The 17,714-nt window shown below is 42.0% G+C and overlaps 1 protein-coding gene and 1 long non-coding RNA gene across 2 annotated transcripts in view; both read left to right on the forward strand.

The window, feature by feature from the left end:
• Positions 1-17,714, forward strand: part of LOC115500857 — a 66,635-nt gene that overhangs the window by 35,571 nt on the left and 13,350 nt on the right. The gene's annotated exons all lie outside the window — the stretch shown is intronic.
• Positions 14,786-16,397, forward strand: LOC115500855 (peroxiredoxin-6). Its single transcript, XM_030295587.1, has one exon. It carries the CDS (start codon positions 14,855-14,857, stop codon positions 15,527-15,529), a length of 675 nt encoding a protein of 224 aa, XP_030151447.1. The 5' UTR covers positions 14,786-14,854; the 3' UTR covers positions 15,530-16,397.

The following is a 17,714-nucleotide window of genomic DNA, read 5'->3' on the forward strand; positions in this document are numbered from 1 at the left end:
TTTTTTGTTACAGGCCCAAGAGTACATTATGTATGTATTGCTTGATACGATGTCTCTCTAAATAAGAGATTAAAGGAGAAAAATGTGCATCTATACTATTCTAATTACATAGTTGCCTTTACTTTTGCTCTTTGCTTTTTCATGTGGATCTGAATTACCATCTGGGATCACTTGCTTTCAATTTATTAAAGTTTTTTTAAATGTTTATTCATTTTTGAGAGACAAAGCGCGAGTGGGGGAAGGGCAGAGACAGAGGGAGACACAGAATCGGAAGCAGGCTCCAGGCTCCGAGCTGTTGGCACACATGGGGAGGGCTTGAACCCATGAACTGTGAGATCACAACCTGAGCTGAAGTCAGATGCTTAACCAACTGAGCCACCCAGGTGCCCCATCCCTTGCTTTCAATTTAAAGAATTTCCTTTAGAATTTCATGTAAGTTTAGTCTGCTAGTAACAAATTCTCAATTTTTGTTTAGGTGGAAATGTCTTATTTCACTTTCATTTTTGAAAAAAAAAGCTTTTACGGGGTTCATGGTTGACTGTAGTTTTCTTTAAGCACTCGGAATGTTATCCCACTTCTTTCTAGTATCGTTTCCTGGGAAGAAGTTAACTGCTAATCTTACCGGGGTTCTCTTGTAAGGGATGTGTCTTTTCTTCTCTTGCTGCTTTTTCAAGATTCTCTCTGTGGTTTGCTTTCAGCATTTTTGCGATGATGTGTCTGTTTACGGATCTCTTTCCATTTATCCTACTTTGAGTTTGTTGAGTCCACGGAACATTCTTCCCCCACCCCAAGGAATTTGGGAAGTTTTAGCTATCATTTCTCAGATGATTTTTTTTTTTTTTTTTTTTTTTTTTGCCTTTCTCTTTCTGCTCTCCTCCTGGTATTCCCATTATGTGTATGCTGATGTACTTAATAGTGTCCCACAGGTGTTGGAAGGTCTGTTTTTCTTCATTTTTTTTTTCCTCTCTGTTCTTTGGACTGCACCATCTCTATGGACCTACCTTCAGTTCACAAACTTTTCTTCTGCCAGTTTCAAACCTACTGTTGTGCAGCCCTATGTGATTTTATATGATTTCAGGCGTAGTGTCCTTTAAATGCCATAGTATTCCAGGGGCTCCTGGGTGGCTCATCCTTGAGCGTCCAATCTTCGGCTCATGGCACGGCATCATCATCCACTGGAGTCTCCTATTCAAGCCCCTGTCGGGCTCGTGCTGACAGCTCAGAGCCTGGAGCCTGCTTCCGATTCTGTGTCTCCCTCTCTCTCTGCCCCTCCCCCGTTCATGCTCTGTCTCTCTCTGTCTCAAAATAAATAAAACGTTAAAAAAAATTAAAAGAATAAATAATGCCAGGATATCCATTTGATCCGTTTTTCAAACAATTTCCATCTCTTTGTTTATAATCTCTATTGACACAGTCCTTGTATCACACCTCCTTTAGTCTTGAACCTACTTAGAATGGCTACTTGAAGACTTTATCTGTTAAAACCAACATCTGTTCTTATTCACCGGCGGTTTCTGTCCTTGCTTTTTATTTTCCCTGGTATATGGATCAAACTTTCCCAGTTTTTTTGGCATGTCTCTTTTTTTTTTTTTTTTTTTTTTTTTTTTGGACCCTGGACATTTGGACATACATTGCAGTCACTCTGGGTACTGGTCCTCCTCCCGGCATGTTATGTTTTTGCTTATTGTTTCATTTAGTGACTGCTGGGTTATTTTTGTGGCATCTATTTCCTCCCTGCAGTTGGTAAGCCTGATATGTTGCTTCTCCGTGGCACGCCTTGGCCGATCTACTCACAGTTGCCTTCGAATGCACTGGTCTGGCAGGGCTCTCTTTTCTCTTTTCCTAACTACCCATCCAGCTGTTAATTTGTGCCTATCCCTCTATTGTTTCGACAATAACCTGAGGGCAGAAATTCTCCACAGACCAAGCCCATCACATTCCCACTCCTTTAATGCATATTTGTAGAGGTCAGTATTAGTGATCTGTTCTGACCCCCAAGTGACCCTCCCCCTCTTGGGTCTCTTGGGCAAACCGGCCAGCCTACAGTTTAGCTTATATTACCAGTTGCCTTTCACCACATCCTCTGCTGCTGAGCCCCCTCGGGCTTCCTTCTCCACACCCCTACTGCGTGAAGTCAATTCCTCTGAAAAGATTAGGATTTATCTGCTTCTGTGACCTGTTTCCCTACCCACCTCCCCACCCCCCCCCCCCCCCCTTGGGGGAAAAAAGGAAGCTCCCACCTCTTGGCCACAGTTTGCACAGAATATAGTTCCACAGCAAGTAGCTGGGAACAAAAATCAGCAAGGCTGGCTCCTGCCCTTCTGGGAAATCAGCCCTCTGGTTGGAGTTGGGGTGAGAGGGAGCTCTGTGTTTTGGTGGCTGCCCCAGTCTAGAATGGGTTTTCCATCTCGCCGACGGGAGGGAGTAGGAAGTGAGTGAGCCTGATTCAAACCCACCACGTTTGGCATTCTTACTCAACTGTCAGTAAGATCTCTTGAGTGAATATGTCCCCCGACCATTTCTAGTGACTTTAAATGGCTGTACTTTTCTAATTTTCACTAGTTTTCGCGCGACAGTGGGTCCACGGAGTTCCTCACACTGTCATGTCTATTACGTCTTTCTTCATATACATTTTCCCCCTTTTAAGTTTTAAGCTGCTTTCATTAGGGAGCAACCACCACACCCCCCCCTTGCTCTCATAACCCTTCATAAGTTTGGCTCACCATTTTCTGTGACTGTCACCCATACACTGGCCATGAGTCCTGGCCCTGTGGTAGGGACAGCCTGTGCCCCTGATCCTGAAAAACACAGGGATCCCTAGAATTTTTACAGTCTGCCTTTCCATTTTTGCAAAAAAGGACCAAGCACCGAGTCATGTCTCACTGGGGGGTAGCGACATCTTAACGTTAAGGGTTCCCCTCCATGAACAGAGGGTGTCCTTCCACTTATTTACGTCTTCTTTGTTTTTTTCAGCGCCGTCCGTACTTTTTGGTTGTACGAGTCTTACACCTCCTTGGTTAAATTTTTATTCCTATGTATTTCATTCTTTTCAATATTATTGCAAGTGCAATTGTTTTCTTACTTTCTTTTGAGGATTATTCATTGGTAATTGTATAGAAACACAACCGCTTTCTTCTATTGATCTTATAGTTGTACATCTTTGTTACATTGATTAGATTTAGTAGTCTTTCTGTGGATTCACTAAGATTTTCTATATATAAGTTCATGTTATCTGCAAGAGGCAATAATTTTACCTCTTACTTTCCAATGGATGGTTTTAATTACTGATCTTGCCGAACTGCTCTGACTGGAGCTGCCCAGGAGAACATTGAGAGGTGGCAAAAAATGGCTCCTTGTCTTTTGTCGATTCCTGATCTCAGAGGAAAAACTTTCTCTCTTTTGGCTGATTATGTTAGCTTGGGTTTTTCATATATTCCGTCTGTATCAGGTTGAGGATATTCCTTTCTATTTAGAGTTTATAGCATGAGTTTTATATCTGAAAGAGTTTTGGATTTTGTCAATGTCTTTTTGATCAATTGAGATGCTCATAATATTTAAAACCTCATTCTATTGATATTGTATTACTGATGAATTTTCATATGCGAACCATCCTTGCATTTCTGGGATAAATATCACTGGTCATGGTATACGTCCCTATTAATGTGATGCTGGATTTGGTTGACTAGTATTTTGGTGAATATTTTTTGCATCTATTTCATAGGGGACATTTGCCTGCGGTTTTATTTTCTTGTGATGTCTTCGTCTGGCTTTTGTATCAGGTTATCATAGTATGAGGATGTGTTTCCTAATCTCAGTGTTATTCACAGAGTTTGAGAAAGATTGGTGTCAGTTCCCCCCTTTTCTCTTCAATCATCCAGGAAAAAAAAGAGGATTACAAACCAAAATACAATCATAGTTTTTAATATTACCTTGTCTCCCCCCTCCTTCACCAGTGTTACTGTTTTCTTCATATTGTAAGGTTAAATTGTAGTGTAGGGCTAACCTGTAGCCTTGGGAAATAACAGCTTTGTTTTGACACTGTAGGTTAAGAGATAACAGCCTTGTCCTATCAATCAAGGGGACAAAATTCAAGGGAAATCAACTGGATTAGTGTTTTGATTGGATTGGGTAAGGGCATGTTGAGAACTTTGAAAAAGTGCGCTGGAGGCAGGGTCAAGGAGGTCAACTGGTTGGGCTTAACCGCAGAAGGTCTGAACTGTTTCCACCCCATCTGGGAACTCTTTCTTTGTTCTGTTCCCAGGTGATGATAAGACGATGTGGTTGGCTATAAAAACTCTGTACTCCGGCTGTTCGAGGCCGCACTCTGATCAAGCGTGTTGGTCCCGATCGGTCGGCCTTGCCTCTCGTTGCAATAAACTTTGCTGTGACTGTCACTGGTGCCCTTAGCATTCTGTTTCAGGAGTCGTGTGGATGCAACAATATGACTTTGAGTTGCTGTCTAGTTTCCTTTCTTTTCAGCCTGAAGGACCCTCATAGGTTTTCTTGTAGGGTATGTTTGCTAGTGACCAACTCCTTCACTTTCTGTTCTTCAGGAATGTCTTAATTTCTCCTTTTTAAAGTTTTTTTATTTATTTTGTGAGAGAGAGCAAGTGGGGAAGGTCAGAGAAAGAGGGAGACAGAATCCCAAGCAGGCTCCACACTGTCCGCACCGAGCCGAATGTGGGGCTTAAACTCATGAACCGTGAGACATGCCCTGAGCCAAAGTCGGACGTGTAACTGACCAAGTCACCCAGGCCCCTTAATTTCTCCTTTTTAAAGGATGGTTTTACCATGTGTGGAATTCTTGGTTGGTATGTTTAACTTTCAGCACTTTGACTGTCTTTCCACTGCCTTGTGATCTCTGTGGACTCTGAGAAATTAAACGTTAATATTATCAAGGATCTTGGGGCGCCTGGGTGGCTCAGTCGGTTAAGCGTCCTACTTCAGCTCAGGTCATGAACCCGCGGTTCATGAGTTCAAGCCCCGCGTCGGGCTCTGTGCTGACAGCTCAGAGCCTGGAGCATGCTTCCGATCCTGTGTCTCCTCTCTCTCTGCCCCTAACCCAGTCACACTCTGTCTCTCTCTCAAAAATAAATAAACATGAAAAAAAATTAAAAAATATATTATCGAGGATCTCTTGTATATGATGAGTCGTCACTTTCTCTTGATGCCAAGATTTGCTTTTTGTCTTTGGCATTTGACAGTTTGATTATAATGTATCTCCGTGTGGATCTCTTTGAGTTTATCCTTCTTGGAAGTTTGTTGAGCTTCTAGAATGTGTAGATTCATGTGTGTTATCAAATTTGCGAAGTTAGGCCACTCTCCTTCATGTAGTTTCTCTGTTCCTTTCTGCCCATCTTCCTCTGGGAATCCCATTGTATGTTGGAGCTCACAGATCTCTTAGGCTCTGCTCATTTTTGTGTGGTTTTTTTAAAGTAATCTTTTTAAACCATTTTTGTAAAGGATGTAGTTTCTTGTCATATATAGTCTCTGAGAGGACTGTGCCTTTAGTGACTCCAGTTAGTTGGTTGACAGAGATTTCCTTCAGCATCGGGAGAGAAAAGAGGAAAAAGAAAACACTGTCTCTGTATTTAGCAGGTTGGCTCTGTGTTAGGGGCACTCCTTCAGAGCTTAGCCTAGCTGTCTACAGCTCTGCCTCAGTCTTTACTTCTTGCTAATGGGAAGCCTACAGATCAGCCAGAAGTGAAAATGGTGGTCTTCTCAGATCTTTCCCCAGTCACTCAGAGCCATTATTACCGGAAGTCCCTGACTGCCCATTTTTCCTCCCAGGTGTTTGGCCTTGAGTGTCATCTTGTGCCACAGGCTCCCTTGTCTTTCAATGCCTTGTCAACAATTGCTCCCTTGTCTTTCAATGTTTTTGAGGAATGCCTTTCTATGTAATCATTTCCACACCCTAAGAGAGTTCTGAGTTAGGGAAATAAAAGCAAGGCTCTTCGAGCAGTATGTCAGGGGAATTCCAGACATGTGAACACAGACAAGCACAAATCATTTAGAAGACCTGTTGTGGGCTGACTTCTATGCCCCTAAAAATCATACGTTAAATTCCTAGCCTCTGGTACCTGAGAATACGACGGTATTTGGAGATAAGCTCTTTAAAGAATAATTAAGATGAAATGAGGTAGCGGGGGGCAACTAACCCAATATCACTGGTGTCCCTATAGAGCAAGAACAGATTAGAAATGCCCCAACTCTCTTCATGTGCTTCAGGTCAACCTGTCCTCCATAAGCCATCACAACCAAGGTTGTGCTAGGCCTTTGGCCATTTTCCAGAGTCTGACAAAGTTGATTCTAACTGCTCTTGCCCATTTTTGGTTTGTTGGTGGGTTGGTGTGGTGTGTCTTTGGAAGGATCGGTCCCTGGGGCCCTCTTAACACTGTCATCTACTCCCCTGGTTCTTGTCAGTTTTCCTCATTATCTTTCCTTTCTGCTCTTCAGAGTGGAATCATTTCAGGGGCCTATCTTCAAGTTTGCTGGTTCTTTTATACTCAAGCTGGAGTTGAAGCACTCTGGGGAATTTTTTGTTTCAGTTATCGCACTATTCAGCTCCAAAATTTCTATGTGAATCTTTTTTTTTTTTTAAGTTTTAAAATTCCAGTTAGTTACGTACAGTGTAATATAGTTTCAGGTGTCTAATCTAGTGATTCGGGTGATTCTGTACAACATCCAGCGCTCATCACATTGCACCCTTAATCCCCATCACCTGTTTCAGCACCATCCCCACCCCACCAACCGCCCCTCTGGTAACCATGAGTTTGTTATCTATAGTTAAGAGTCTGTTTCTTGTTTCCTCTCTGTCTCTTCCCTTTGCTCATTTGTTTTGTTTCTTAAATTCCACATATAAATAGATCATATGGTATTTTTGCTTTTGCTGACTGACTTATTTTGCTTAGCACAATACTCTCTAGCACCCATGCTGTTGCAAATGGCCAAGACTTTCTTTTTTAAGGCTGAGTAATATGCCAGTGTGTGTGTGTGTGTGTGTGTGTACCTCATCATCTTTACCCATTCATCAGTTGACGGACACTTGGGCTGTTTCCATAATTTGGCTGTTGTTGATGCTGCTGCTATAAACATCGGGTTGCATGTATCCCTTTGAATGAACACTTTTTTATTCTTTGGGTAAATACCTAGTAGTGCAGTTGCTGGGTTGTAGGGTGGTCAACGAATCTTTGACAAAGCAGGAAAGAATATCCAATGGTAAAGCAAAAGTCTCTTCTAAATGGTGTTGGAATACCAGACAGCTACAGGCAAAAGAAAAACTGGACTACTTTCGTCGCCATATACAAAAAATAAATACAAAATGATACAGACCTATATATGTGACTCAAAACCATAATAATCCTACAGAAAAACACAGGCAGTAACTTTTTCGACATTGGCCATTGAAATCTCTTTCTATATATATCTCCAGAGGCGAGGGAAAACAAAAGCAAAAATAAAACTATTGGGACATCAAAATACAAAGCTTCTGCACAGTGACAGAAACAATCAACAAAACTAAAAGGCAACCTACAGAATGTGAGAAGATATTTGCAATGATATATCTAATGAGGTTAATGTGCAAAATACATAAAGAACTTCCAAAACTCACACCCCAAAAATGAATAATCCAATTAAAAATGGGCAGAAGACATGAACAGGACATTTCCCCAAAGAAGACATCCAGATGGCCAACAGACACATGAATAGATGCTCAACATCACTCATCATCAGGGAAATGCAAACCAAAACTACATGAGATATCACCTCACACCTGTCAGAATGGCTAAAATCAACAAACAAGGAAGAACCGGTGTTAGGGAGACTCCAGAGAAAGGGGAATCCTCTTGCACTGTGGGAATGCAACCTGGTGCAACCACTCTGGAAAACAGTACGGAGGTTCTTCAAAAAATTAACAATAGAACTACCCTACAATCCAGCAATTGCATTACTAAGTATCTACCCCCAAGATGCAAAAATACTAATTCCATGTGGATCCTTTTAATAATTTCTACCTCTTTATGATATTTTCTGCTTGTTGAGACATTATTTTCCTGGTTTCCTTTAGTGCTTTCTAGTGGTTTCTTTTAGCCCTTTGAGCATATTTAAGACAGTTTATTTAAAGGCTTTGTAGGGGCGCCTGGTGGCTTAGTCAGTTAAGCATCCCACTTCAGCTCAGTCATGATCTCACAGTTCATGAGTTGAGCTCTGTGTCAGGCTCTGTGCTGACAGCTCAGAGCCTGGAGCCTGGTTCGGATTCTGTATCTCCCTCTCTCTCTGCCTCTTCTCCACTCGTGCTCTGTCTCTGTCTCTCTCTCTCTCAAAAATAAGTAAACATTAAAAAAATGTTAAAGGCTTTGTATAATAAGCCCAATGTCTGTGTTTCTTCAACAACAGTTTCTTTTTTTTTTCCTATATATAAGTCTTACTTTGTTTCTTTGTCATTTTTGCTGATAACTAGACATTTGACTCTTACAGTAGTAACTCTGGAAATCAGATTCCCCACCCTCAGGGTCTGTTTTTGCTGCTTGCTACAGGTTATAGTTGATTGATTGTTTAATGACTTTTCTGAGTTATTTTTGCAAAGACTGCATTTTTTGGTCATATGTGGTCAAAGAAGTCTCTTTCCACTAGCTCAGTTGTCAGCTAGTGATTTGACAGATGTGTCCTTGAACGCCTGTATCCAACAAAAATCCTAACCCTAATAGCGTGTTTGTTGTCACTGTGTGATGTATGCACTCCTTTCCTTGTGGCACGTGTTGGGACCCTATAAACAAGCGAGGTGAAGGGAAGTCACCTATGGGAAGTCACTGTGAAACACTGCTCAGCACTGTGTTGTGTAGGACGCCATTGTTGGTGACATATGTTGAAATCACAGAATTAGGGGCGTGACTGATTCAGTAGTGATGTCTCTGAAAACTTTTCTTTGGCAGGGTATGGTGTCCTGAACTTCGTTTTAGTGATGTCGAAACTGTGCATTAAATAGGAAGCAAGTGATTTTGTTTTCAGTGAAGTGACATCTCTTTGAATCACTTTGTTTAGAACTGTGTCATGCATGTATTCTACATTTAGTGACATATTTTGAAACTTTGGGTTTTATAAGACTAATTTCCTGATTCATCCAGTAATGTAATGTCTCTGAAAAAAAAAAAAAACATGCTTGGCAATGTGTGACACAGGCACATCCATTCTTTTCTTTTGAGACGTATTTTTGAACTCTGGTTTTATTTTTATTTTATTTTATTTTATTTTATTTTATTTTATTTTAGAGAGAGAGAACATGTGAATGGGGGAGAGGGGCAGAGGGAGAGAGAAAGAGAGAGAGAATCTTAAGCAGGATCCTTGCTCAGCACAAAGCCCAACACGGGGCTCGATCTCACGGCCCTGGGATCATGACCTGAGCTGAAATCAGAGTCAGATGCTCAACCAACTGAGCCACCCAGGCACACCTGAACTCTGTTTTAAAAGCTCTGTGTGGGGGCACCTGGGTGGCTCGGTCGGTTAAGCGTCTGACTTCGGCTCAGGTCATGATCTCACGGTCTGTGAGTTCGAGCCCCGCGTCGGGCTCTGTGCTGACAGCTCAGAGCCTGGAGCCTGTTTCAGATTCTGTGTCTCCCTCTCTCTCTGCCCCCCCCCCCCCCGTTCACGCTCTGTCTCTCTCTGTCTCAAAAATAAATAAACGTTAAAAAAAATTTTAGAAAAAAAAAATAAAAGCTCTGTGTGCATGATTGATGATGTCTCTGTGACGCACCATGGTTAGCAATCAATGGTGTGCGTATCTTTCCCTTTAGTGACATATGTTGAAACTTGGGGTTTATCAGATGTAGGTGCACGAGAGATTCTGTTAAGTGATGCCTTTCTTTCACACAGAATTTCAACATATGTTACTAGAGAAAAGAGTGCTTGCACATTTCAGTACTATACACACTCTTTCAAAGAGACATCATTCTACTGAATCAACCATGCCCCTGGCGGAGCTAAGTGTGTAGTTTAAACATATGTCACTAAAATCAGAGCATGTGAACCACAGAGTGCTAAACAGTATTACAAACACACATTTCTATACTGACTCAATCAACCACCAACTTCTTTTAAATGCACCTTCAACATATGTCATTAAAAAGTAGCACATATAGGGGCACCCGTGTGACTCGGTTGAGCAACCGACTTCAGCTCATGTCATGATCTCGCAGTCCGTGAGTTCGAACCTCGCGCCGGGCTCTGTGCCGACAGCTCGGAGCCTGGAGCCTGCTTTGGATTCTGTGTCTCCTTCTCTCTCTCTGACCCTCCTCTACTCGCACTCTGTCTGTCTCTCTCTCAAAAATAAAATAAACATAATTTTTTTTTTTTACAAAGGTAGCACATGCATCACATAGGCCCAGACACAGATCCCTCATGGAGATCTGTTGAACATGAGTTTCAATGTATACGACTATAGAAAGGACTATAGAAAGGACTCTTTGCAACCACTCAGTACTAACCACTGTGTGTCCCAGAGCACCATACTGAATCGATCGTGCATCAAGACAGACGAAGCGCAGTGTTTTAACTTATGTCACTCGAGATGAAATTATATGCACCACATAGCGTCAGCACCATATGGACTCAATATGCTGGTTCCATGTTGATTCTATATCCGTACCCGTGCACACATACGCACTGAGCTCTTTTAATAGAGTTTCATTATGTCACCCTAAAGAAAGAAGCCCACACACCACAAAAGCCTAAACTCAGAGACATCACTATGCTAAGTAAATAACAACACAGAGCTATGTTACTACAATATACAACAGCTATTCCTCAAGAAAGGACTCCAGGCACCACACAATCTTAAGCATAAAGCTTTTCACAGAGACACCACTCTACTGAGGACGACACGCACGTGACTAGCGTAAAAAACAGTTTCATCAGATGTTATCAAAGAAAGGGCCACATGCACTGTATAATGCTAAACACAGGGTTTCTTGGGGACATCACCATGCTGAATCAGTCACATACCAAGCTCTGGTAACACAGAGCTTCAACGTTTTTCAATAAAGAATGAGCATATTTCTGCACAGCAAAGGAAATCATCAAGAAATGAAAAAGCAACTTCCCAAATGGGGAGAAAATAGTTGCAAACCGTCTATCTGATAAGGGGTTAATATACAAAATATATAAAGAATTATACAACTCAATAGCAAAAAGAAGAAGAAGAAGAAGAAGAAGAAGAAGAAGAAGAAGAAGAAAAAGAAAGAAAGAAAGAAAAAGAAAAAAATCAAACCAATTTTTAAAAAATGGCCAGAGGATCAGGATAGACATTTTCCCAAAGACCTGCCAATGGCCAATAGATACATGAAAAGCTGTTCAACACCACTGATCGTCAATGAAATGCCAATAACCCCCCCAGTGAAATAGACCACCATACCTGTTAGAATGGCTAGAGTCAAAAAGACAAGAGATAAGTGTTGGTGAAGATGTAGAGAAAAGAGAATCCTTGCACACTGTTGGTGGGAATGCTGATTGGTGCCACTACTATTGAAGGCAATATGGAGGCTCCTCAAAAAATTAAAAATAGAAAATACCATGTGATCCAGCAATTCCACTTCTGGGTGTTTGAGGGAAACAAAACACTAACTCAAAAAGATATCTGGGGGGCACCTCGGTGGCCCAGTTGGTTGAACATCTGACTTTGGCTCAGTTCATGATCTTGTGGTTCATGGGTTCAAGCCCCACATCAGGTTCTGTGCTGATAGCTCAGAGCCTGGAGCCTGCTTCCGATTCTGTGTCTCTGTCTCTCTCTGACCCTCCCCATTTGTGCTTTGTCTCTCTCTCTCTCTCAAAAATAAATAAACATTAAAAAAAAACTTAAAAGAAAAAGATATCTGTACATCCATGTTCATTGCAGCATTATTTACAATAGCCAAGATAGGGAAACAACCTAAGTGTCCATCGATAGATAAATGAATAAAGAAAATGTGACATACACACACATGTGCATACAATGAAATATTATTCAGCCATCAAAAAAGGAAATTCTGCCATTTGCAACAACATGGATGGACCTTGAGGGCATTATGCTAAGCGATGTAAGTCAGACAGAGAAAGCCACATACTGTATGATCTCACCTATATGTGGCATCCTGAAACACACACACACAGGGGGAGAAGCCAAGATGGAAGAACAGCATGGAAGTTTTTTTTTTTTTTGCATCTCGCGTCCATGAGATACAACCAGATCAACACTAAGCCATCCTGCACACCTAGAAAACTGATCTGAGGATTAACACAACAATCTGCACAACCTGAACCACAGAATTCAGCAGGCATGTGGCATGGAGAGGTGAACTGGGAGAGAGCGAAGCCACAGAGGGCAGGGAGCTGTTTTTGCTTGTGGAGAGAGGATGGAGACGGGGGAAGAGTACAAGAAAAGCACCCCCCACCAAAAGCAACTGGAGAGAAAGTGGGAAAGTGGAAACAGCCGCAGAGACTGAACTAAAACAGGACAAAGGAAGGAGAGGGTTTAAATTCCATGAAGACTCTATAAACAGGGGGAGCGCAGAGTCTGAAACTCTGCAGCTCAATACCTGGTGGTGCTCTGGTGGGAAGGGCGAATCCCCAAGAGTGGAGAGTGAGGTCTAGGTGTCCTCGGGCCAGCAGACCCTGGAGAACAACCACATTCACTGGTGCTGGACAAGGTCATTAAGGGTGAAGCCTGGTGCCAGATGTGTGTTGTGATTCTCCATAATCCTGGAACCGCTGCTGCTACACGATCGCGTGAACTTTTTCTGGGGTGGGCTGGCACCTGGCTGCAGTCTCTGGGCCTCGGCAGCAGCATGGTCCCTCGAAAGGTCCTGGATGCGGCAGGCACCTGGCTATTGCTCAGTGAGACCCTCCCACAGAGGGTCTGAGCGGGTTAAAGCCACAGTCCCTCAGAAGTGAGGGGTCGGGAAACACAGCTGCATCTGAGATAAAACTCAGGAGGGCGGGGCCACCTGGCAACCTGACGGCTTGGTCAAGGACTGTGTAAAGGTGGGGAGTGGATGAAAGCCAAAGACAAAAGACGGGTGCCCGATTGCTGGTCAGGGAGAGCACAGAGTTCTGATACTAGAGACTGGGTAGCTGGGTGACGCCATTTTCACCACTCCCATGCATGCACATAAGCACCTACGATGCACCACAACAATCCACCCCAGTAAGCTGAGCAGCGCCATCTAGTGGAGAACGGAGCCATTACGCTAAGCCCCGGCCAACTGGGCTTACAGTTCATTCTTCAGGAACACAAGTCTCTCCACCTGCTTAGGTGCTTTAGCACTTTAGCACTTTAAAGTGCTTCATAGTTTGACTTCTAAGGGAAAACGAAGTAATTTCAATCATATTTCAGTCTGTTTGCTGATCCATCTATGCAATTTTCTTTTTTCTCTTTTTCATTTCTTTTCTTTTTCTTGAATACAGAAAGAGAAAAAATTTATTTTTATTTTCAATTTTTATTAAAAATATTTTTATTTTTTCTATTATATTTTTTACTTTTTTGTAAATTTTTCAAATTCTATTTTACTTCCAACATTTCATTTTATTCTATTTTATTGTATTCATTTTTTCAAGTTTTCAAACATTTTATTCCCCACCCCACCTTTTTTCTCTAATCTATTAAGCTTCTTTTGACACCCGATCCAAAACACACCTAGCATCTAGCATCATTTATTTGATTTTGTGTGTGTGTTATTTTTAATTTTTTTTTACCTTATTCCTTTTCTTCCTTCAAAATGATGAAAACAAAGGAATTCACTCCAAAAGAAAGAGCAGGGAGAAAAGACAGCCAGGGACTTAATCAACACAGATACAAGCAAGATGTTTGAACCAGAATTTAGAATCATGATAATAAGAATACTGGCTGGGGTAAAAAATAGATTACAATCCCTTTCTGCAGAGATAAAGCAAATAAAAGTTATGCAGGATGGAATAAAAAATGCTATAACTGAGCTGCAATCTCGAACGGATGCCATAGCGGCAAAGATGGATGGGGCAGAGCAGTGAATCAACGATATAGAGGACAAACTTATGGAGAATAATGAAGCAGAAAAAAAAAGAGGGAAACTAAAGCAAAATAGCATGATTTAAGAATTAGAGAAATCAGTGACCCACTAAAAAAGAACAACATCAGAATCAGAAGGGTCCCAGAAGATGAAGACAGAAAAAGGGGTAGAAGGGTTATGTGAGGAAATCATAGTGGAAAACTTTCCTAACCTGGGGAAAGACACAGACATCAAAATCCAGGAAGCACAGAGGACTCCCATTAGATTAAACAAAAACCTACCATCAACAAGGCATATCATAATCAAATTCACAAAATACTCAGGCAAGGAAAGAATTATGAAAGCAGCAAGGGAAAAAAGTCCTTAACCTATAAGGGAAGACAGATCAGGTTTGCAGCAAACCTACCCACAGAAACTTGGCAGGCCATGGGGCGCCTGGGTGGCTCAGTCGGTTGAGCGGCCGACTCCGGCTCAGGTCACGATCTCGCAGTCCGTGAGTTCGAGCCCCGCGTCGGGCTCTGTGCTGACGGCTCAGAGCCTGGAGCCTGTTTCAGATTCTGTGTCTCCCTCTCTCTCTGCCCCTCCCCCGTTCATGCTCTGTCTCTCTCTGTCTCAAAAATAAACAAACATTAAAAAAAAATAAAAAATAAATAAAAAAAAGAAACTTGGCAGGCCAGAAAAGAGTGGCAGGATATATTCAATGTGCTGAATCAGAAAAATTTGCAGCCAAGAATTCTTTATCCAACAAGGCTGTCATTCAAAATAGAAGGAGAGAGAGCCTGCAAGCTGGTGACTGCCGCTGCTGCGCGTCCTCGTCTTCCCGCGTCACTGCTGCCGCCATGCCTGGAGGTCTCCTTCTTGGGGACGAGGCTCCCAACTTCGAGGCCAATACTACCATCGGCCGTATCCGTTTCCACGACTATCTGGGAGACTCATGGGGCATTCTCTTCTCGCACCCTCGGGATTTCACCCCCGTGTGTACCACGGAGCTCGGCAGAGCCGCAAAGCTGGCACCCGAATTTGCCAAGAAGAACGTGAAAATGATTGCCCTCTCAGTGGATAGTGTTGAAGACCATCTTGCCTGGAGCAAGGATATCAATGCTTACAATGGTCAGGAGCCCACAGAAAAATTACCTTTCCCCATCATTGATGATAAGAATCGGGACCTTGCCATCCTGTTAGGCATGCTGGACCCAGCAGAGAAGGATGAAAAGGGCATGCCTGTGACAGCTCGTGTGGTATTTATCTTTGGTCCTGATAAGAAGCTGAAGCTGTCTATCCTCTACCCAGCAACCACTGGCAGGAACTTTGATGAGATTCTCAGGGTAATTACCTCTCTCCAGCTGACAGCAGAAAAGAGGGTTGCCACCCCTGTTGATTGGAAGGATGGCGATAGCGTGATGGTTCTTCCAACCATCCCTGAAGATGAAGCCAAAAAAATTTTCCCTAAAGGAGTCTTCACCAAAGAGCTCCCGTCTGGCAAGAAGTACCTCCGTTACACGCCCCAGCCGTAGTCCCCCAAGGAGGTGGTTAGCACAGTGAGCCAGGGGACGCCAGCTGCCAGTCATGTTCTCCTGCACCTGTTCCATAACAACATCCTGGTGTGATCACAGCCAAGGCCTTTAGGTTGCTATACTACTGGCTTATTAAACAAAATGGCACTAAAAATTTCTTGGGATCCTTTCCTCTGTGCCTTCACCAGCATTCTGTTCTGTTCCTGCACCGTAGCACTCTCTGCTGTCTCTGAAATGTAGTCTGTATGTGAGATTCAAGTCTTGGATGTCTACAGGATGTGGGGTCGATGAGGTAGTGTCAGTTGATGGTGGAGAAAGTCTGTTCTGCTCCATCATAGAATGACTGTCAGGTTTTCAGCTGTTCCAATCAAATCCAGAACTTGACGTTCAGATTCCCCTGTAGATACGAGTATATAACCCAAAAACCTGTACAGTATCCAGAAATTCTCCACTCTTCAGGGTTTTGATCGCAGCGGGGGCAACAAACTTTTCAATTCTATACTTTTTCAGTAGATAACTGAAGTGGGATGAGCGGGGGAGGAATCTTTAAATATTTTGCTATAACGAAAATTTTTCGAGAAATTTCTATTAAAAAAGAGAGGCTATAGAAGAAGTTCCACTTGCCTGCCTGCCAGGGAGGTGGACCAGGAGGTGTGAGCGATACGACAGTGCCATGTGCCTTTCATGCAAAGTATTTCCATATGTCTGTCTGCTCTACACTGATGGGCGCAAGAGCACACCTTGGGAAGAAAGGAGGAAATGATTGAAAATGTTTTGTTATAGAACTATTCTTGCAGTGAGGGGGTGGGGCTGTTTTCTGAGTTTTGCTTTTTGGGGATCAGCAAATAAATTCTTTGTTAAAACTGGATCAGAGAAAAAAAAAAAAAACAAAAAAACAAAATAGAAGGAGAGATTAAAACTTTCCCAGACAAACAAAAATTAAAAGAGTTCGTGACCACTAAACCAGCCCTGCAAGAAAGGTTAAGGGGGATTCTCTGAGGGAAGAAAAGATGAAAAAAGAAAAAAGAAAAGAAAAGAAAAGACCAAAAGCAACAAAGACTAGAAAGGACCAGAGAACACCACCAGAAACTCCAACTCTACAAGAAACATAATGGCAATAAATTAATATCTTTCAGTACTCACTCTAAACGTCAATGGACTAAATGCTCCAATCAAAAGACATAGGGTAATAGAATGGATAAGAAAACAAGATCCATCTGTATGCTCTTTACAAGAGACCCACTTTAGACCTAAAGACACCTTGAGATTGAAAGAAAGTGGGTGGAGAACCATCTATCATGCTAATGATTGACAAACGAAAGCTGGAGTAGCCATACTTATATCAGACAGTCTAGACTTTAAAATAAAGACTGTAACAAGAGATGAAGAAGGGCATTATATCATAATTAAGGGGTCTATCCACCAAGGAGATCTAACAGTTGTAAACATTTCTGCTCCAAATGTGGAGGCACCCAAATATATAAATCAATTAATCATAAACATAAAGAAACTCATTGATAATAATACCATAATAGTAGGGAACTTCACCACCCCACTTACAACAATTGACAGATCATCTAAACAGAAAATCAACAAGGAAACAATGGCTTTGAATGACACACTGGGCCAGATGGACTTAACAGATATATTCAGAACATTTTATCCTAGAGCAATGGAATATACATTCTTCTCCAGTGCACATGGAACATTTTCCAGAATAGATCACATACTGGGGCACAAATCAGCCTCAACAAGTATGAAAAGATAAAAATCATACCATGCATATTTTCAGACCACAATGCGGTGAAACTTGAAATCAACCACAAGAAAAAATTTGGAAAGGTAACAAATACTTGGAGACTAAAGAACATCCCACTAAAGAATGAATGGGTTAACCAAGAAGTTAAAGAGGAAATTAAAAAGTACATGGAAGCCAATGAAAATGATAACACCACAACCCAAAACCTCTGGGACGCAGCAAAGGCGGTCATAAGAGGAAAGTATATAGCAATCCAGGCCTTCCTAAAGAAGAAAGAAAGGTCTAGGTACAGAACCTAGCCTTACACCTTAAAGAGCTGGAAAAAGAACAGCAAATAAAACCCAAAACCAGAAGAATACAGGAAGTAATAAATATTATTAGAGCAGAAATCAATACTATCGAAACCAAAAAAATAGTAGAACAGAT

Source organism: Lynx canadensis, chromosome E1 (assembly GCF_007474595.2).
Source record: "Lynx canadensis isolate LIC74 chromosome E1, mLynCan4.pri.v2, whole genome shotgun sequence".
NCBI classification, from domain to species: domain Eukaryota; kingdom Metazoa; phylum Chordata; class Mammalia; order Carnivora; family Felidae; genus Lynx; species Lynx canadensis.

What these genes read in the sequence shown, in the direction of transcription:
- LOC115500855 (XM_030295587.1), top strand. Translation starts at nt 14,855, where the DNA reads ATGCCTGGAGGTCTCCTTCTTGGGGACGAGGCTCCCAACTTCGAGGCC.